The 21,657-nt window shown below is 45.9% G+C and overlaps 1 protein-coding gene across 2 annotated transcripts; it reads left to right on the top strand.

Moving 5' to 3' along the window:
* The first annotated feature begins 35 nt into the window (after nt 1-35).
* On the top strand, nt 36-20,853 carry DHODH (dihydroorotate dehydrogenase (quinone)). 2 transcript variants are annotated; one of them, XM_068255850.1, is made up of 9 exons: nt 36-134; nt 4,991-5,203; nt 8,318-8,517; nt 8,797-8,879; nt 9,636-9,823; nt 9,911-10,024; nt 11,561-11,714; nt 16,346-16,505; nt 20,661-20,853. In XM_068255850.1, exons 1-9 carry the CDS (start codon nt 114-116, stop codon nt 20,668-20,670), a joined length of 1,143 nt encoding a protein of 380 aa, XP_068111951.1. In that variant the 5' UTR covers nt 36-113; the 3' UTR covers nt 20,671-20,853. The 2 variants fall into 2 exon arrangements, with proteins under 2 accessions (XP_068111951.1, XP_068111950.1); XM_068255849.1 differs by lacking the exon at nt 20,661-20,853 and adding an exon at nt 16,860-18,892 and having other exon boundaries at nt 37-134.
* Nucleotides 20,854-21,657: the final 804 nt, after the last annotated feature.

Below are 21,657 nucleotides of genomic sequence, written 5' to 3'. Positions count from 1 at the left end.
GTTCCAGCTACTGTAATAAGCAGGGAAGGGAAGCTTGTCCTTATCAATCATGGGCGGAGCAGGCGCTTATCACGTGATGCCCTCCGGTCACAGTATGGCAGCAGGAAGAGAAGATGCTGGGAGCCCACGTGAAGGTAGCAATGTGTATTTCCAATGTACATTGACGTACTGTATTTATGGTAATTAGTAATAAACATATAGCGTGCATTTCAGCTGATCTCCTTGCACGGCCTTGTTTGGTGTGACCTTGCTGCTTCTAGTCCTCTTATTGTATGTGACTGCTAAAGATAAGTATCAGTATTACCTAATATCTGCTATTCCCTGTCCTTGCTTTATTATACCTGACTTCTGAAGGACCTCAAGTCCCAGCTGTAAGACATTCTGTTTTCCATAGCATTTTAGTAAGAGGGCTTTTTGGTGCTTTGTAGCCCCTTACACGGTCCTAGGAGTTCTGGTTCACCATGAGCTTGCTGGATACTCTGTGCCAGCTGTAACAAAGAAATGTTTTTCTTTAAAGGTTATGTTGTTGCTTATCTTTTAGAGCAGAGAGGAAGTTCTGAGTTCAGGTACGCTTTAAAGGAATATTTAGAGTGCACCTAGACTGAGAGGGATATGGATGTTTCCTTTTAACCTGCCTAGCGTTCTGGACGAGCTGAGGTCGTCCAAAGAAAACTTGCTAGAAATGTTCTGGACGAGCTCAGCTCGTCCTGCACTTTCCCCTCATGCTGTGATCTGCAGCACTGCAGCAGCCTCTGCAGGCTGCTGCATGCTTCTCTCTAGGGAATCCCCAGGGAGAGAATGTGCTAGGGCGGGCAGGTGGGGGTATCCCCCTTCTGTGCTGCTGTATTTTGGGCTGGGGGATCCCCCTCTGCCAGCGGGGGGATCCCCCTTCTGTGCGGAGGTATTTCTGGCTGGGGGATCCCCCTCTGTGAGGGGGGGATCCCCCTTCTGTGCAGCGTGCGGGTGGCCTCTACCCCTCCCCCCCATCCTCGCTTCCCCCCCATCCCCCCCTTCCCTGTCTAAGCCCTTGAGCAAATCGAACTACTCACCCAGGGGCCCTCTCCAGCGCAGCACTTCTTCCTCCATCGCAAAGTCCCGTCTCTTTACAGTTACATTACGAGACTTGACTTGGTGACGTCACCAAGTCTCGTAATGTAACTGTAAAGAGACGGGACTTTGCGATGGAGGAAGAAGGGCTGCGCTGGAGAGGGCCCCTGGGTGAGTAGTTCGATTTGCTCAAGGGCTTAGACAGGGAGAGGGGGGGGGGCTGGGATGGGGGGAAGCGAGGATGGGGGGAGGGGTACAGACCACCCACACGCCGCACAGAAGGGGGATCCCCCGCTCACAGAGGGGGATCCCCCAGCCAGAAATACCTCCGCACAGAAGGGGGATCCCCCCGCTGGCAGAGGGGGATCCCCCACCCCGAAATACCTCCGCACAGAAGGGGGATACCCCCACCCGCAGAGGGGGATCCCCCAGCCCAAAAGTGAGGGGGGGGGGAATCGGGAGGGAGGGGACACCTGGCACCCTATACTCCTGGCTACACCTGGCACCCTATATATCTGGCTACACTCCTGGCTACTCTGACATCTGGCTACACTCCTGGCTACTCTGACATCTGGCTACACTCCTGGCTACCCTGACTCCTGGCTACCCTGACATCTGGCTACACTCCTGGCTACCCTGACATCTGGCTACACTCCTGGCTACCCTGACATCTGGCTACACTCCTGGCTACCCTGACATCTGGCTACACTCCTGGCTACCCTGACATCTGGCTACACTCCTGGCTACGCTGACATCTGGCTACATGTGGCTCCCTATACACCTGGCTTCACATCTGGGTCTTATACTTACCATTGGCGTGCTGATCCCTCGTCGCGTACCTCTGATTGCTTCCCCAGTGCCGTCTTCCATGTCCATGTACGGATTTTGCTTCTCCCTCAGCGATGACATGTCCCCCGCCGATCGACGTTGATGACACCAGGGTCACACAGTGTTATCAACATCTCACTGCAAACATTTTTTTTTTTTCAGTTGAATTCAGTACAATAACCTGTATTGAATTCAATATTTAAAAAAAATGTATTGCAAAAAAAAAAAAAAGGTTGCAAATTATTGGAAATTAATTGAACCACTTTTTGCACGGAAATCCTGGGGAATCAGAACGCCAGGTACACAATACCAGTTGCCTGGCAGTCCTGCTGATCTCTTTGGCTGCAGTAGTGGCTGAATCACACACCTGAAACAAGCATGCAGCTAATCCAGTCTGACTTCAGTCAGAGCACCTGATCTGCATGCTTGTTCAGGGACTGTAAAAGTATTATGCTGGGCATACACGGGTCGTTTTTTTATTATCAATCGAGCCGCTGATGGCTCGATTGATAAAATCCAACGTGTCCGATCAGCACCTGTATCGATTCTGCTCTCGATACCCGTGGGCGGAATAATGGGAGAAAAAACAAGCGGAAGATAAGCGCCTGCGGGGACGAGCGGGAATCGATCCAGGTGCCCGTGGGGACGCGCCGGTAACGAGCCGTGTATGCCCAGCAAAAGAGACACAGAATCAGCAGGAGAGTCAGGCAACTGGTATTTATTTTAAGAGGAAAAATCCATATCCTTCTCGCAGTGATCTCTTAACTTGGCCCTCCAGCTGTTAAGGAACTACAAGTCCCACAATGCATTGCAGGAGTCTGACAGCCACAGTCATGATTCAAAGGCAAATGCATTGTGGGACATGTAGTTCCTTAACAGCTGGAGAGCCAAGTTTGCAGATCACTGCTTCTCAGTTTATGTTAACTTTAAGTTAAAAAAAAACAAAAAAAAATCAGGACGACGTGGTGGGCACATGACTCCAGGGGGCTGCAAGAAGCCCTTAAGAAAGTTAAAATTATTTTTCTTAACTTAAATAATCATTTAAGGACAACTGAAGTGAGAAGAATATGGAGGGTGCCATATTTATTTCATAAAAAAAAAAAAAATACCAGTTGCCTGGCAGCCTTGCTGATCTGTTTGGCTGCAGTAGTGTCTGAATAACACCAGAAACAAGCATACAGCTAATCTTTGACTATTGTCAGATATGACGATAATACTTGTACAGTGCCTATGGCTAAAAGTATTACAGGCAGATGATTAGCGGGATAACCAGGCAACTGGTATTGCTTAAAGGGAAATAAATATAGCAGCCTCCATATCCCTCTCACTTTCCTATCTGTATTTTCTTTCTAAACAATACCAGTTGCCTGGCTATCCTGCTGATGCTCAGCCCTTTAATACTTTTAGCCATAGACTCTGAACAAGCATACAGCAGATCAGGCGTATCTGACCTGATTAGCTGCATTTCTGGTGTAATTCTGGTTTCTGGTGTAATTCAGACATTACTGCAGCCAAATAGACAAACGAAGCTGCCAGGCAACTGGTATTGTTTAAAAGGAAATAAATATGGCAGCCTCCATATCATTTTTGCTTCAGCCCTGTCACTTGGCTGTGGCTTACAGTTGGGTCACTCTCATAAGCTGATGCCTATGAGAGGTGATCCTAGTGCTGGATCTCGGAGGGAGGGAGTAAGTGGGGAGGGAAATTTTAAAAAAAAATATTTAACTAAAAAAACACAGCAGCAATCAGGCGCCACCAACAGAAAGCTCTGTTGGTGGCAAGAAAATGAGGCAAGATTAGTTTGTGTGCTAAGTTGTATGGCCGTGCAGGGAACTGTTAAAGCTGCAGTGTGCTGAATTGTAAAAAATGGCCTGGTCCCTAGGGGGGAGGGGGGGCAGGGGGTGTAAGCTTGTGGTCCTCAAGAGGTTAAAAATGAAGAATTTTTTGTGATAGTGGTCCTTTAAGGTGCCCATTCACAGTGCATTTTTTTTATCATCAGATACAATCTTTTGATGCACTGTTTACGATCCAAATTAATTGGAAGGTAATTCTCAATTGTTCCCACAAACTGGTGGATTAGGGCATTTTCTCTCATCCAATACGATTGTAAAAATCCAACTTTTAGATCAACAGAATTTTCAGTACCAATCGGCCAAAGCATTGTTGCACATCGATTTTCACCAAACACTGCACTGTTTTCTGTACAATTTGATTGTAAATATTGCATCAAAAGATTGCTTAGTGCTGACTAGTCTAGCACTGTCCTGCATTGCTCAACACCGATTGTTCCCATTCTCTGTAGTTTAATGTTAGAGTAGGTTCACACTTGCATAAAAACATAATCGTGGCTCAGTTTTTTGGCCCAGATCAAAAATGGAGCCATGGATACCAATGCTAAAAAAAAAAAAAAAAAAAAAAAAAAAAAAAAAAAAAAAAAGCAGCCTTCTACACTAAGTTTCAAAACGGATCTGTCTGCGGTCAGGGGGATCCGTTTTGAAAAACTGAACTGAAGGTCCATATTTGCTGCATTTTCCCAGACCGCACATGGATTCGGATACACAGAGAAGTAGTGTCAGGCAATAGAAAAACGGATCCCCCTCTACACAGGAAGTTTTGGACACAGAAACTGATCTGTTTCTGTGTAACAGCCTGTGGGTGAGGAGGGGGGCTGCCATGCTAGAGGGAAAGCAGCCAGGACGGGGATGGAAATTATTACAACAGAGAGCGGGAAGCGCTTACCTTCTCTCTACTTCCGCCGCTCGCCGTGTCACTTCCTGCAATGCCGCCTTCCGAAGTATAGAGGGCAACATTGCAGGAAGTCGAGCGGTGGAACGCAAAGAGAGAAGGTAGGGGTCCCCACTTGCTGCGAGCATTACATTTTAACAAGTTTTTGCGCAAGTAGCTGGAGGGGAGCGGGGACAGGGGACCCAGGTGAGTGAGGGGGGGTGAATGACCCCGCTGCCACCCCTGTCCTGGCTGCTTTCACAATCATGTTTGGCTTAGTTTATTAGGGTTTTAATTTTGTTTTCCGGTGGAATTGTGTGTGTATATATTACTGTATTTTAATAAAACAACCTAAAACTGTATAACAAATAGAATTTGGTTTGTGTTGCAGAGGAGGTTGAAGGATGTGGCCATCATATTAGGAGGTGGAGGTCTACTGTTTTCCTCTTATCTCACCATAAAAGGGGATGAGCGTTTCTATGCTGAACATTTGATGCCATTGTTACAGAAGCTCATCTCCCCTGAGCTGGCACATGTCTTCTCAGTAAGGTTTGCAGCACTGGGCCTTCTCCCACGATGCACCCAGCCAGATTCCCCATCTCTGGTGAGTATTAATGTGTCAGCATTCTGTGTAGTTTTGACAGCGAGGGGATCAGTCTGTCCGAAGGTCAGAGTTAAGAGAGATGGAACGACACCTGGGCAATCCTCTGTGGGTGTGCGGGAACCAACCCCTTGTACCAACAGGGTGAAGATCCGTCTTGTTCGAAGATAATGGTCCGCACCACATCCAAGTATAAATCAGCTTTATTGAAGATCCATAAACCGCTGCTATGCTGCATTTTGTGGATGCAGCATTTTATGGATCTTCAATAAAGCTGGTTTATACTTGGTTGTGGTGCGGACCATTTATACTTGGATGTGGTGTGGATCGTTATCTTCGAACAAGAAGGTCAGAGTTAAGTGAGAAAGGCTGGTAGGGAAGTCTCTCAACATGGAGCAGTTCTAATAGGACGGAAAAACGCTGGTGATTGCAATGGGGATCAGCCTGCAGGAAGGAAGGTGTCATAGACAGACTATTGGGAAGGTCTCACAGTAAAGTGAAGGAGGTAGGCAAAGATAAGAACACAGTTGGTGCCAGGCATGCCTTATATCCTGGAGAAGGGGAGGGGGTCAGGGTGGAAGGAAGTTAGAACTGGACAGGTAAAGCTGAGTACACACGTACGATAACGATCGTTCAAAAACGAACGATAACGACAATTGGACCGATAATCGTGCGCTCCAAATTTTCCAACGATCGTTTTTTGGGACGATAACGACCGTTATCGTTCAATCCGACCGATCCAACCCGGCGGATTTTTTCGAAAGATAATCGTTCAATCGTTGCAGTGTGTACAAAGATCGTCCGATAACGCATGTTCTTATTGCCTGTCATAACGTCACTTCCGTTTGCGCACGCATTTTTTAATCGTTCGTCGTTCAGTACTTTATACTTATATCGTTCACGTGTGTACACAATCGTTCATTACGAACGATCTTTTCCGTCTAATTTGAATATCGTGTAAACGTCACGAATCGTTCGTAACGAACGATCTTTATCGGACGTGTATACGAACCTTAACTCTAGCTGGAAGTAGCTTCGTGGTGGTGAAGTCTGTCTGGAGGAGAGGCTGTAACCAGGCTAGAAAGCAGTTAAGGTTGAGCAGATATGTCCTGGAGAATAGGAGTTGTCAACGAGTGAAAAAGGATGGAGTTTGGCAGATGCCACATCCTGAAGGAAGATAGATAAAAATCACTGGAAAAAAGCTTGTTATTGGGGAGGTGACGCAGGCTGGAGGAAGGTTGGAGTTGGGGAGGTGACGCAGGCTGGAGGAAGGTTGGAGTCGGGGAGGTGACGCAGGCTGGAGGAAGGTTGGAGTCGGGGAGGTGACGCAGGCTGGAGGAAGGTTGGAGTCGGGGAGGTGACGCAGGCTGGAGGAAGGTTGGAGTCGGGGAGGTGACGCAGGCTGGAGGAAGGTTGGAGTCGGGGAGGTGACGCAGGCTGGAGGAAGGTTGGAGTCGGGGAGGTGACGCAGGCTGGAGGAAGGTTGGAGTCGGGGAGGTGACGCAGGCTGGAGGAAGGTTGGAGTCGGGGAGGTGACGCAGGCTGGAGGAAGGTTGGAGTCGGGGAGGTGACGCAGGCTGGAGGAAGGTTGGAGTCGGGGAGGTGACGCAGGCTGGAGGAAGGTTGGAGTCGGGGAGGTGACGCAGGCTGGAGGAAGGTTGGAGTCGGGGAGGTGACGCAGGCTGGAGGAAGGTTGGAGTCGGGGAGGTGACGCAGGCTGGAGGAAGGTTGGAGTCGGGGAGGTGACGCAGGCTGGAGGAAGGTTGGAGTCGGGGAGGTGACGCAGGCTGGAGGAAGGTTGGAGTCGGGGAGGTGACGCAGGCTGGAGGAAGGTTGGAGTCGGGGAGGTGACGCAGGCTGGAGGAAGGTTGGAGTCGGGGAGGTGACGCAGGCTGGAGGAAGGTTGGAGTCGGGGAGGTGACGCAGGCTGGAGGAAGGTTGGAGTCGGGGAGGTGACGCAGGCTGGAGGAAGGTTGGAGTCGGGGAGGTGACGCAGGCTGGAGGAAGGTTGGAGTCGGGGAGGTGACGCAGGCTGGAGGAAGGTTGGAGTCGGGGAGGTGACGCAGGCTGGAGGAAGGTTGGAGTCGGGGAGGTGACGCAGGCTGGAGGAAGGTTGGAGTCGGGGAGGTGACGCAGGCTGGAGGAAGGTTGGAGTCGGGGAGGTGACGCAGGCTGGAGGAAGGTTGGAGTCGGGGAGGTGACGCAGGCTGGAGGAAGGTTGGAGTCGGGGAGGTGACGCAGGCTGGAGGAAGGTTGGAGTCGGGGAGGTGACGCAGGCTGGAGGAAGGTTGGAGTCGGGGAGGTGACGCAGGCTGGAGGAAGGTTGGAGTCGGGGAGGTGACGCAGGCTGGAGGAAGGTTGGAGTCGGGGAGGTGACGCAGGCTGGAGGAAGGTTGGAGTCGGGGAGGTGACGCAGGCTGGAGGAAGGTTGGAGTCGGGGAGGTGACGCAGGCTGGAGGAAGGTTGGAGTCGGGGAGGTGACGCAGGCTGGAGGAAGGTTGGAGTCGGGGAGGCGACGCAAGCTGGAGGAAGGTTGGAGTCGGTGAGGGGACGCAATGCTGGAAGAAGGTTGGAGTCGGGGAGGTGACGCAGGCTGGAGGAAGGTTGGAGTCGGTGAGGGGACGCAATGCTGGAAGAAGGTTGGAGTCAGGGAGGTGACGCAGGCTGGAGGAAGGTTTGAGTCGGGCTGGAGGAAGGCAGGCTGGAGGAAGGTTGGAGTCGGGCTGGAGGAAGGCAGGCTGGAGGAAGGTTGGAGTCGGGCTGGAGGAAGGCAGGCTGGAGGAAGGTTGGAGTCGGGCTGGAGGAAGGCAGGCTGGAGGAAGGTTGGAGTCGGGCTGGAGGAAGGCAGGCTGGAGGAAGGTTGGAGTCGGGGAGGTGACGCAGGCTGTAGTACCAGTTTCAATTTTCACAGTTCGTATGTATGAATGTGAAGCCTGCACGTTAGGGTAAATAGTAATGCATCTATTTGACATGGCTTTGCTGGTACATATGCTTGCAGAGTGGCAGAAGTTATCATATCATAAGAAATATAAACAACTGAGAGTCATAGCTGCACATTTCATGATTTGACTGTAGTTACACTTCATCAACTTGCTTTTTGTTTTGATTTATCCCCAGGAGATGAAGGTTTTTGGTCACAGGTTCCGGAACCCGGTGGGCTTGGCTGCGGGGTTTGATAAACATGCGGAGGCGGTAGACGGTCTGTTCAAAATTGGCTTTGGTTTTGTAGAAGTTGGAAGCGTTACCCCAAATCCTCAGGAAGGGAACCCCAAACCAAGAGTGTTTCGTCTGCCACAAGACCAAGCGGTGATCAACAGGTAATGCCTTAGATTGCCAGGCCGGGTAATGGAAGTATGTACCCATCTCACTGCAGGGCTGCTGTACAGTGCTGAGCATGTTATTTGCCAGTAGAAGGGAATAAGTACAGAGGGTTCCATACACTTATTACACTACAATGAGAGGTATATTTTCTCCTCCAAGCCACAGTGGGGAGGTGCAGCTACAACAGCTGAATTGGCTATTTTGAATTAATTTACTTTATACATAAATGATACGGCGCTGCTTTATGATGTTTCACTGTGTTTTCCCACATCTAGATATGGGTTTAACAGTCATGGTATACAGGCTGTCCTCCAGAGACTCGCAGAGAGGAAAGAGAAGCAGAGGACTCTGACATCAGGTAACAGCCGAGCATTACATCCTTTCCTCACATGAGAATGTCACCACATCCCTTCCCTTTTGTGGGAAGATGAGGTGCCGCATTCCTTCCTCCCGTGGCAAGAATGGCGCCACATCCCTTCCTCCCGTGGGAGATCCCTACATTCTGTCCTGCATTGAGAAGAGTCACTGTATTATTTCCATTAGAGACACCTTAGTGACACTTTTTAGGATAATCTCTTAAAAGGCTATTATGCAAGATTTTCTAAAAGTGATGAGTCTTTCAACATTTTCCTCGTAATTCACAGACCTGCCAGTTAATGATGTGATTGGCTCTGTGTATGCTGTACAGAGCTGTATAATAAATAAATTATAGACTGACGCTAGGGCATTGGATATGACCTGGAGGCAGTTAGTGGTGTGACTAGCTCTATATACTCTGTACAGAGCCGGGTAATATATAATATAGATTATAGCCTGTGCTAGGATATTAGATGCCACCCACTGAGGGACAGCGAGTGGTGTGACTGGCTCGCCTCTATGTACTCTGTATAGAGTTGCAAAAATGTTTTAACATTATATTAATGGTTACTACTAATAGAGAGCACAGGACGGGCATGTGTGCATGGGTCGTGAATGTGGGTTTGGGGGAGGGGGGTGTCGCATCCAAGGCCTAGGACCTGTTTTTCGTTGGGTGAGCATTTATCTAGTTAATAATCATGTGGTCTTGTAGCACATGCTCTGCTGCCTGTGTTGAATCCCATTCACTGTCTTGTAGAGGGCATGCCTCTTGGGATAAACCTCGGGAAGAACAAGACCTCAGACGATGCAGCTGCGGATTACATAAAAGGAGTACAAGAACTAGGGCCTTTCGCTGACTATCTCGTTATTAACGTATCCAGCCCCAACACACCTGGCCTGAGGGCCCTCCAAGGCAGAGAGCAATTGCACCACCTGCTGGCCAAGGTGTGATATTGTTACTGATTGCCCATGGTAATGCAAGCAGAGCTGTCTGATTCAGCACTATTATATTTATGTATTCTATTTATTTAGGTAATGAGTGCTAGGAACTCTCTGCCGCCTAATCAGAGGCCTGCGTTACTGGTGAAAATTGCACCTGACCTATCTATGCAGGATAAACAGGACATCGCCAGTGTAGTCACAGAGGTATGTGAAGTTGTAACTTATGGCTCAGACATGGGGGAGTGCCTGGAATTGGCTAGGCTCGAATTCTATAGCTTGTTATTGTATGTAAATGTGTTCATTAGGTCATGCAATTGTCTTAAGGTGCGTACACACGCACTACTATAGAGAACGACGGGTCCGTCAGACCCTCCCGTTCTCCTGACAGTAGTGCGTGTGTACAGTCTGTCAGACAGACTGATAAGGCTGTTTCTGAACGATCCGCTCTCCCACGGCTCCTTTTGTGCCTTGGCACTGTAGCAAGGGCTTATGGGAGCTCAGTCTGGGCAGGAGGAGGAGGAGGTTACTAGCCACTGATTTCAGAGGCAGAGGGGAGGAGGAGAGGGGACTGAATTTACACACAGGCAAGCTGATAGCATCTCCAGCCCTCAGCCTGTGACAATGTGACAAACAGAACATGGCTTCCCTCACTGTATCACTGGAATAAGTAATCATAAACTTTTGAAGCTGTTTGCAGATAAATTTGCTGTGTAAACTATCTAAACCTTAGATAAGATATATAGACAAGTTACTTTAAGGGGATTAATTGGGACAAAAGAAACTACAATTCAGAAATCGGCTATTAGAGGAGACATACAATAACAGCCTTGCTGCTCCTGTGTGGTTACAGAACCTTTTGGTCTCTCAGTGACAGGCGCAGATCCCAGGCATAACACAGTGGTATGTGATATCTCCGGGTCTAATATTTATTGTCTTAACTTTATTGCTGAGAGAATCACTTTAGTCTTGAAAGCTGATGTAAAGATTTGCTATTGAGGTCCCACTTTCCACTGGTTACATAGGAATTCCTTTTGTCTCTATAAATGTAACATTTGAGTAACTGGTTTAATTTTTGTAGTTAGTTGTATGTAAGTAGTTTGGATGGAACCTATGCATGTGTCGGGAATGCGTGGATGTAAGCTTACTCAGCATGGTTTGCCTTGTCCCTGTCTTGGCACTAGCCTATCTAGCCTAGCACTAGCCTATAGACTCGTACACACGTCTGATCAAAGGCGACGGGTCCGTCGTCACCTTCCGCTGGTCGGGTTTTCAGCAGACAGTACGGCGTGTGTACAGTCTGTCGGTGGACTGATAAGGCTGTTTCTGAGCGATCCGCCGGCCTTATCAGTCCACCGACAGACTGTACACACGCTGTACTGTCTGCTGAAAACCCGCCCAGCGGGAGGTGACGATGGACCCGTCGTTGCCTTTGATCAGACGTGTGTACGAGCCTTATGTCTTTTCATATATGACCGTTTCCGTGCAAGGTTCCTAGGCATTTTCTCCAGACTAAGGCATCTTTCGCACTACATGCGATTCTGTAAATCGGAATTAAATACCAGATCTAATATATTAAAACAAAAAAGTACTGCATGCTGCTACTTTTTTATCAGAATCAAAAATCGGATCGTATAAAAAAATCGGAATCACATGTAATGTGCAAGAGGCCTAAAACCTACCTGATAATCTGGTTCTACCAAATTTCACCTGCTAGTAATCCAGCTTGATGATGTCTCCCAGCTAGGTGTCGATGGCTTGATTGTTACCAACACAACCATCAGTCGCCCAGAAACCCTCAAGGACCCTCAGAGCTGTGAGATAGGTGGTTTAAGTGGAGCTCCGCTTCGACAAATGGCGACAGAGACTGTGAGGGAGATGTATGCATTGACATCAGGTGAGATTAGCATATTGCCAGCCAAAACAGTTAACACCTTCCGAAAAGATAGGGTGTCTTGCGTCATTCACTTTTTGCTTTTGAAGTAAAGGCAAACAGTGGGCACCAGATACAAGTTTTCAATCTTTACCCGGGGCAGAAAGCATTTTTCCCACGTAGAACACCTGCAAGTCTGAGGATGTGCTGAGATGGCGCAAATATATTGTAGACTGCAGGTTGTCATTGCAACACCTTTGCCTTCATGTGATGAGATGTAACATCTTTCATTTTGCTCAGTAAAGATTGAAAGTTTGTATCTGGTGCCCGCTGTTTGCCTTTACTTCAAATGTTTAATGCTGGATGAGTGAGGTGGAGGTCATAACTTCATCTGTGAGAAGATCTCCTGGTTGGCCTAAGAGTCGTTGTGCAGAGGTACACTACTGTTTTTTAAAATGCCATTCAATTATGCTGCCACAGCCTGATGTAAACTTCACTGGAAGTGGCATTTCAGAAAAGGAGACTGCAGGGCTGTTGCATCAGAATAAAGAGATATACAGCTGCAGGCAGGCCTAGCTTTAAATTTCCAAAGGCAATACTAAAAGTGTACCTGAGATAAAGTATACACAAGGATTTATACTTGCCTTGGGATTCTTCCAGCCCTCTGTAGTCTGTCCGCTAGATTGCCATCCGCCTGATCTCCACTGTTCTTTTGCAGTTTAGCCCAGTAAATTCCCTGACTTGCCCAACCACGGGCTACTGCATATGCGTGGTCCCAGGATCAGCATGCCCCAAACGCAGGCAGTTTGCTAAGACTGTAACTGCACTCTCGCAGCACTCATGGGAGCGTGATTGGGGGCACACGCGGCCAGGGCCGTACATATGCAGTGGCCCACAACCTGTCTGGATCACAGACTCCACTGCGGGAGAATGGGGTGAATTGGTAGGATGGTGATAGAGTAGATGGACTTCAGGGGGCTGGAGGAAGTCCCAGGTAAGTATAAATCCTTGTGTTTTCTTTGTCTCAGGTTTACTTGATGCCAAACATGTACTGTAAGAATTCAAAGGGTACCTAACTGACTTGATAAGATAAACATAGGTACATATTGTATTATTCCTGCTAACAAATTGTCTGAAGTCCCTTTTCTGTTTTCCTGTACAGCAAGCTTTAAACATTTAAAGAGATCTATGGATATGAGGCAGTCAACCAGGAAGTTGAATTTACCTGGCTGTCCATAAAGGACAACTGAAGTGTGAAGACTATGGAGGCTGCCATGTGTATTTCCTTTTAAACCATTCCATTTGCCTGGCAGCTCTGCTAGTCTGTTTGGCTGCAGAAGTGTCTGAATAACACCAGAAACAAGCATGCAGCTAATCTGTCAGTGTCCCATATCCCCTGGTGGTCGGACCGCACAATACCTTCCAATCTGTTTCAGCACACAGACCATCCAATCTCGTGGACTCAATCAATGAGATGAAACCGTCGGAATTTTGGTATCAGACAGACTAGAAGGAGGCGTGCAAACTATAAAACCAAAATACTAGGCTGCCACCATCTCTGTTTTATTGAGACAGAGAAGCCCACTCTGGCTGACTCTAAAGGCTCATACACACATCAGACTATAGTCTTTGGAAAATGAAAGATCACAGACCAATCTTATCACCCTTCAGGTAATATGAGAGCCATACTCTACACAGTCTTTTCTATGGAACTGAACTCCACATCAGAAAAAAATCTTTGCAAGATGCTGCACACACAGATGCTGTACAGACACAAAAGATCTGTTCCTGCTAAAAATCCATTCCTGCAAATTGCAATGATAGTCTATGAGATCTGCAGATCATCATACACACATGATTTAACTGACATTCATCTGCAGATCTAGCAATCATCCGCAGATCTGAAAATCCATCCTGGTGGCTCTGATCTGCAGATGAATGTCAGTTAAATCATGTGTGTATGATGATCTAGACTATCATTGCAATTGCAGGAATGGATTTTTGGCAGGAACAGATCTTTTGCAGCTACAGATCTTTTGAGTGTGTGCAGCATGTTTGTGTGCAGCATCTTGCAGAGATTTTTTTTTCTGATGGGGAGTTTAGCTCCATAGAAAAGACTGTGTAGAGTATGGCTCTCATACTACATGAAGGGTGGTAAGATTGGTCTGTGATCTTTCATTTTTCCAAAGACTATAGTCTGATGTGTGTATGCACCTTAACCTCCTGAGCGGTATGGACGAGCTCAGCTCGTCCATCACCGCCGGAGGCTGCCGCTCAGGCCCTGCTGGGCCGATTTTTATCAAATAAAGTGCAGCACACGCAGCCGGCACTTTGCCAGCCGCGTGTGCTGCCTGATCGCCGCCGCTCTGCGGCGATTCGCCGCGAGCAGCGGCGAAAGAGGGCCCCCCTAGCCGCCTGAGCCCTGCGCAGCCGGAACAAAAAGTTTCGGCCAGCGCTAAGGGCTGGATCGGAGGCGGCTGACGTCAGGACGTCGGCTGACGTCCATGACGTCACTTCGCTCGTCGCCATGGCGACGATCTAAGCAAAACAAGGAAGGCCGCTCATTGCGGCCTTCCTTGTTTATTATGGGCGCCGGAGGCGATCGGAAGAACGCCTCCGGAGCGCCCTCTAGTGGGCTTTCATGCAGCCAACTTTCAGTTGGCTGCATGAAATAGTTTTTTTTTAATTAAAAAAAAACCCTCCCGCAGCCTCCCTGGCGATCTCAATAGAACGCCGAGGAGGTTAAGACCTGCGGATAAAACGGTTAAAACACACTCTCTATTTTATCTGGCTATGAACAGTAGTAGCGACTCTTCGGAAAGCTAGGATTTGTTCTGTGTGGCTGAATGTAGCCCAAAAAAAAAACCTTTAGAAGTTTATTTATAAAGGCAATATAAATAATTAATATATACAGAACATCATTAAAATCAACAATTAAAAAGACCGGTAAACCAATATAAAATAAAAGGGAAGAAAATACGAATACTTAAGTTTCAGGTGAAATATGTCCGCTTTGGAAAAGAAATTGAGTAAGTCCTTGATTTCAGAGTCAGGGGACTCAGCATCAAAGTCCAAACAAGGTGGATGCCAGCATGTCCTCAAGCTGGCAATTATGTAATCCAGATGATGTTTTAAAGTGGAGGACATAGATTTTGGGTTCTCTGCCCTGGTTATACTGCTGACACAGTGAGGAGTGAGGGTAGGGACCACACACTCCTTGGAACCTGAGATGAGCCATCCCCCTTCTCAAGGAGGCAGATAACCATATCTAAACTACGTATGGGCTCTATCTCCCAGAACCGTACAGGTCAGGGCAGATTTAATAACATTTTCAGGTCAGTCAGGATTTATCCCGCACAATGATACACAAGGGGCAGGACCCCTGTGGTATTAGCATGTTACTTTGGACCTGTCTCACTGACGGTCCATAAGTCAGGTTAGTCTGGAATCTTCTCAGTACCAGGGCCAGGCAAGGTCCAACACACTCAACACAGGAAATATGACAAATATAGCAGTTTATGAATTATCTTATAAATAACAGGTCACCAGGAGTTCATAGTTGCCAGCTGGAGAGATTGCTGGTTCTTTGAACTCCTCAGCTCAGAGCTTACGTGACAATTCCTGCTGAGAATGGTGCCATATCGGCTACACTAAGACCCGCTTTATGAGCTTCTTTCAGCCCAGAGGCATGGAAACCTGATTTATGGGAGTCTTTAACACAGCTAGGTACCTGGGATACTTCAGAGAAGGTGTCTTAATGTCGCTGGCCATTTGGTGTGAGAGCAACAAAGTTGTCTTTTTTTAAAAGAATGTAATTCGGATCGCTGCCATGAACTGCGCAATCTAACCAGGAAGCAATCAGAAAACCAACTGCGCGGCTCTTCCCGAATCACCTGCGCTTCTCAAGGCTGGCCGTGACAGTCAGATCTGACAGTAATGTCAGAAAAACATGATCTACTACATGCTTGTTCAGGGTCTATGGCTAAAAGTATTGGAGGCAGAAAGTCAGCAGGGCTGCCAGGCAACCGGTATTGCTTAAAAGGCAATAAACATGACAGCCTCCATATACCTCTCTCTTCAGTTGTCCTTTAAAGGTAAATACAAGGCAAAACACTTTTATCTGACTGAGGAAACAATGCTGATGTTTTTGTGCTAAAAAGTTCAAAGTGTTGTTACTTTTCTTTGTTTTTCAGCTTAGCAATGCAGATTTTACATCAGACTGTCATTACTGCAGTTAAGAATAGTGTCTTAAATATTCAGATATTAAACTGAAAATCAAAATCTGAAACCTTATTCTGTTACAAACCTTCTGTTTGACATTAGTATCACACGTACAAATAATTATCACATATGTTTATTTTCAGTTCAGGTTTGCTTTAACCTCAGTTTTGCCACTAGTTGTGCTTTAGAAGTGATTTGTTTGGCATCAGATACATAAGGATCTTTGGATGATGATGAGCTCTCCCCGAGTGCTATGCAGTACTAGGGAAATGTATGGGCTTGGAGCTGGACCTGAAGGTTGCCTTCACCAAGGCAGTATTTAATATGAAACAGTTGTCACTGATTTACCTGCTGTTGGAAGCTGAGCATTTATACATATATGCAAATAAAGTGCCCAGTGTAACAATCTCCTGCAATACTTTTTTATTTCCTAGGCATGGTGCCCATTATTGGTGTGGGGGGCATCAGCTGTGGCCGAGATGCTCTGGAGAAGATCTGTGCAGGTGCTTCTCTTGTGCAGCTCTACACAGCACTCATGTACCAAGGACCTCCTGTGGTGGCAAAAGTGACTCGGGAACTAGAGCAGCTACTGAGGTGAGTGGAGAAGACACATGGCCCCTTACGCAAGTAACTTTTTCACCTTCCTTTTTCTCCTAGGTGATCATTTTTTCAACTTCTTTTTAAAATAACTTTTCAGCATTTTGCAATTGAATAAGTAACAAAAACTAAGTGAAAAAGTACTATCAAAATTATTTTGAGTATTTTATTGCTTGCTGGTGGTTTAAAAGGGATTTTATGACCAGGAGTAAAAATCTCACCTAGTAGATAACTCAGGAGAAAAAGTGAATTGCATATGGGCCATGGAGTCTGACAGTGGAACACTAGAGCGTAAATGTAACCCTTCACTTAAACCAGCCTGTCACTGATGGCTTTTCCTTCTCTTCCCAGCGAGGAAGGGTTCTCCAGCGTCTCGGAAGCTGTGGGTGCCGATCATAGGATGAAGGACGACAAGTTATTGCTGCTAATGTTTGAATAGCTATTTTCTCTTACATGTAATCGGTGTATCATGGATTGATTTAAATAGGACAGAGAAGTACATACAATCTAATGTCTGTACAGTTGTACCACAATCTCATGGCAATCAATTGTGAAGGATCATTTAACGGTAAATGACAAACATGCACTATTGATTTCTATTTGTCTTCCTGGTGAGGGCGCCACTCTTCTTCTCTGTAGAGCACAACAGGTTTCTGCAGGATGTCTGTACTGCGACCATTCATTAATCTGACTACACATCATCTGTATGCATGCCTTATACTGTACCTCTGCTTGTGTTATCAATGACCAGCTGGTTCCTCCAGGCAGCACCTAGACATTCTGTTGTCATTAAAAATGACTCTACAATCTCTGGAGCTGTTAGCCAATCACAACCTTTTTCTTGACTTATCTATGACTCATTCTGTTAGCATTATTGAGATCGCTGCTACATAAGGTTTAGCAATTTTAAAACTTTTCTAGCTAATAACTTTTGAAATACTAACTCTTCCTGGAGTGATCTTGGAAATGACAATAATTATGCCTTGAGGCTGCTTTCCCACCAAGACGTTGCGTTTTAGGGGACATTATGGTCGCATAACGTGCCCCTAACGCAACGCATGGTGGAGTTGAAGTTGGACGTCAGATTGAGCTGCGTTATGCAGCTCTCAAAGCAGCTGCTCCAGGTTAGTGATAGGAAGTCCGGATCTTTTTAAGGATTCGGATCATTTGAATCGGATCATTTGAATCATTTTACTAGGGAAGCAGACTGGGTGAAATGATTAGCAGGACAGGACTTTCCTTGCACTGTACATTCTGTATGTTCCTGTTTCTTCCAGACAGACATCCACTGTGAACCGAATCTTTCACTGTGATGATCTGGATGATTCGAATCACAAAAAAGATCTGGATCAAATGAACGATTTGTTCATGATCCGGACAACACTACAGTCCCACCAGGAGTCTCCACAGTGCAATGAATATTAATTAGCCATGTGGCTGGCTGCGGAGGAGGAGGGGGAGACTTCCTCCTCCAACATTACTGAGCATGTGCAAACAGTCTAACACTGCTTAGCCCAGTATAACGTACAGCATGCAGCACTTTGTTTAAACGTGCTGCATTACTATGTAACGCAACGTGTGCACTGTGAACAGCCCATTGATTTTACAGTGCTGTGAGTTAGGCTGCGTTACTGGCTGCTGTAACTTGGGACTTTAACGTCCCACTGTGAAACCAGCCTTAAAGTGAACCAAGCAGCTTTTTTTTAGCACCCAGGGCATCACAATAGCACATAGTAAGGCATGTGGCTGTATTACTACTTTATTCAATACTAAATTAGTTCTGCTTAGACTTCCTGTATACGTGTTGGATCTTTACTAGGTTTTTATTACTGTATTGTCTATATCCCCTCTAAACAGAATGCCTTTTTTTTTTTTTTTCCTTCCATTTGAGAAGATACAAAAGAGAAAGATTCTGTTCATTAGAGACAATGACAGCAATACAAATTTGATGATGATTCTTTTCATTACCCGCTTTACTGAAGAAAATGTTTTTATAGCAGTCACAGTCCTCTCAGGAGGGATTACCTCACTTCCTGTTGCCGTAGTAATTTAGATGAAGTCCCAGAGCGGCCACAGAAATGAACACCAGGGAAATGTTGGACCTGTTACCTCTCCATGCTAAACATGGCTGCCATTGCACTGTGACTCCACCGACAATGTATATTTCAGTTTGTCTGTTACGTCAAGATACAAATGTTTACGTGTGCCTTAAATAAAACAGATAACAAATAAGGAGCAGTCATTGCTGACCTCCTGTTTAGGAAATATGATTGGAATCTGGTTATACTGTAATCCTGGAATAAGTAAGCGAATTAAGCTGAACTGCTTTATAAAACCTTTTTATCATCATTATTCAATAAAATGTTAAACATCTGGGTTCCGAATAGGAAGTCTGTCCTCATTATTCCCTCTAAACAATGCCAGTTCCCTGGCTGTGCTTATGGCCTTTTAATTTCAGTGGTTTCTGAGGGGTCTATTTTATAAATAAAAAAACTATTAGATCTGCTAATAGACAACTATTTCAAATATCATTGCTTATGTTTATCAGATTGCCATATTCGTAAAAGGACGAGTTTTTCATGGTGGTTAACAGTGCTTTAATTGTCTACCATAATTATGCTAAAGTGGCAAATGAGTTCTGCAGATCACATGTGGTGACCGGGACCATTCATGCCACTGTCAGTAGGATAAGAGTCTGTAAAAGATATTCACTATATACTAAAAGCTTAGGAAGTCCATTTTGATTGGCCAATTAAATGATTTCCATATTTAATATAAAGGCCAACAGATTTTGAATAGTATGAACAGATTGTATAGGTAAGCTCTCATACTACACGGAAGTGATAAAATTGGCCAATCATAATTGGCTGTGTATTGGTATCCAGACTTTAACGGCTAGAGTTGGCCAAGAAATGGTATTGACTTTATTCAACACATTGTTTTATAGTACAATAGCGCACAAAGTAGTGTGTTCCATTTCCTGGTCTATGAAGCTGTGCCTCTTTATAAATATCACAAAGGAGAAAAGAGGTGCCCAGGAGTATATAAAACTAGATTAAAAAAAAAAAAAGGGAGGTGGCTTACCTCAACGATGTCAAAATTATTTATTAAGCACAGGCAATGTGTTTTGTGGGTCTGAGCCCACTTCCTCAGGCCAAATACAGTGCCAATGGTGTGTGTACAGCCAGGGTATTGAGCTCCTCTGTGGGTGCCTTTAGAGGTGCTTAATACCTTGGCTATACAAACGTTTGGCACTGTATTTGGCCTGAGGAAGTGGGCTCAGACGACTTCAGGTTAAAGTGGGCAGAAGTAACTGAAGGTAGAGAATACATCTACCTCACTTGAACAATACTAAGAGAATAAACAGTATATCATTTTTATACATATATATAATTTTTAACTACTATATATATATATTTTTTTTTAATTTAATACATTTTTAAAGGGACCCATTTTGCTCATGTGTGAGTGGCTGACATTTATGCAAATTTATGTGTGAAATACTTTTTATAAAAAAAACCCCTATTTACTAGCATCTGTAACGGGTGGAAATATATATAAATCCAGCGCACGTATACTGCATATATGGGCGGGTATCTGGTACAGGAGGCCTACTTGCGCTCACGTAGTCGCGCTGACATCATCTGGACTGCACTGCGCAGGCTGGATGATGTCAGTGTGACTCCGTGAGACACATGGTGAAGCACAAGCAGATGCCGACCTGACAAGGTCGACATATGCACTGGAGGGGACCGGGAGCCACCGGAGCTGCGGCGGGGGCACAGGACATCTGCCATGGGTTGGAGGAAACCCAAAGTAGATTTTTATGCTCCTCGGTCCTTCCCTTTAAGCAGGGGACACACTGGACTTTTTGTGCACGTTTTCTGCACAGAACTCATGTCAATCAATTGGGCTTGTTCACACTTCATGCGTTTTTTGCATGCAGAAAAAAAACTGACATCCTGCAGGATAATTCTGCAGATTTGGTCAGTTTTCTCTATCAATTACATTAGTTGTTGTGAAAAAAAACAAATACAAACTGTATACAAACCCACATGGTGTACAAAAACCGCATGCAGATGACTGAAATACATGTGTCCCCTGACTTTTTTTTGGGGAGGTAACCAATTCATTTATTAGTATGTTTTTCAGATGTGAGTGAGGAACCTGAGTGACACAAGCACAGGAAGACCACACAATCTCCAGATAATGACCTGCCCGATTTTTCCATCCTGGTGGTGACAGACAAGTGTGCTATCCATTGAGAACCTGACTATAGTTATCCCTCCAGAGCATAAGTTAATATCCCTCTTATTTTCCTATAACTGATAATCCTGTGGGGTCTTTTGATCTTCCTATTCAAAATAAACAGGACTGGTAATTTTCTCTGGTGTATTTCTGTAACGGGATCCATTTGTAACACAACAGAGATATAAAATGCATTCTGTAAGAAAAGAAACTTTGAGGCCACGCTCACAGTGGGACATTATTCTCCTGCGTTATAAAGTCATTATAAAGCAGGTGTCTGCACTGCAATGTTAACCCTGTGTGACGTTCACATAGCTATGTTAATGTAGCGTTGTAAATGTTGCGTAATGGCAATACACTGGTGCAGTGCAAACCGCAGACGTTAGATACAGGGAAGCATACTTTTCATTGCCTGTATGCTCCGCTGTATCTACTGCATGCGACGGTAACACAGCCTTAAGCTGTGTTGCAACTTTTGTTGTGTTGCATCCCACTGTGAACCTAGCCTGAATCTGGGGGAAGCACAACTACACAGGATTGGTATAGCTCTGTGAAATGTATTAATTATATGCTCACCATACACCAGAGGATCTGCACATACAGCTGGATAGGTAAGACATTCAGTGCGCTACTTAGCATATGCAGGTCCAGACCCCAAGTCCAGTGCATGCACAGAGGTGTTCTCCTCTGAACTAGTCGGGAACATAAGTAGTTCTAATGAGCCGTTTGATCAAGCAGGTTGAACAGCTTTACCAACGGAGGATGCCGGGCAGAGGAATGGTTCTATACTAAGGTAACCTGAACCTTCCCTCTACTTGGGTATCAAACCTGAAGTGTTTTCTCACTTCAGGTTTCCTTTAATACAAAATTCCATACCACACCTCTGCTGCACTCTTTCAAT

Source organism: Hyperolius riggenbachi, chromosome 10 (genome assembly GCF_040937935.1).
Source record: "Hyperolius riggenbachi isolate aHypRig1 chromosome 10, aHypRig1.pri, whole genome shotgun sequence".
Lineage (NCBI taxonomy): Eukaryota > Metazoa > Chordata > Amphibia > Anura > Hyperoliidae > Hyperolius > Hyperolius riggenbachi.
Note: the sequence above shows the minus strand (reverse complement) of the source record. Positions and strands in the feature narration are given on the sequence as shown.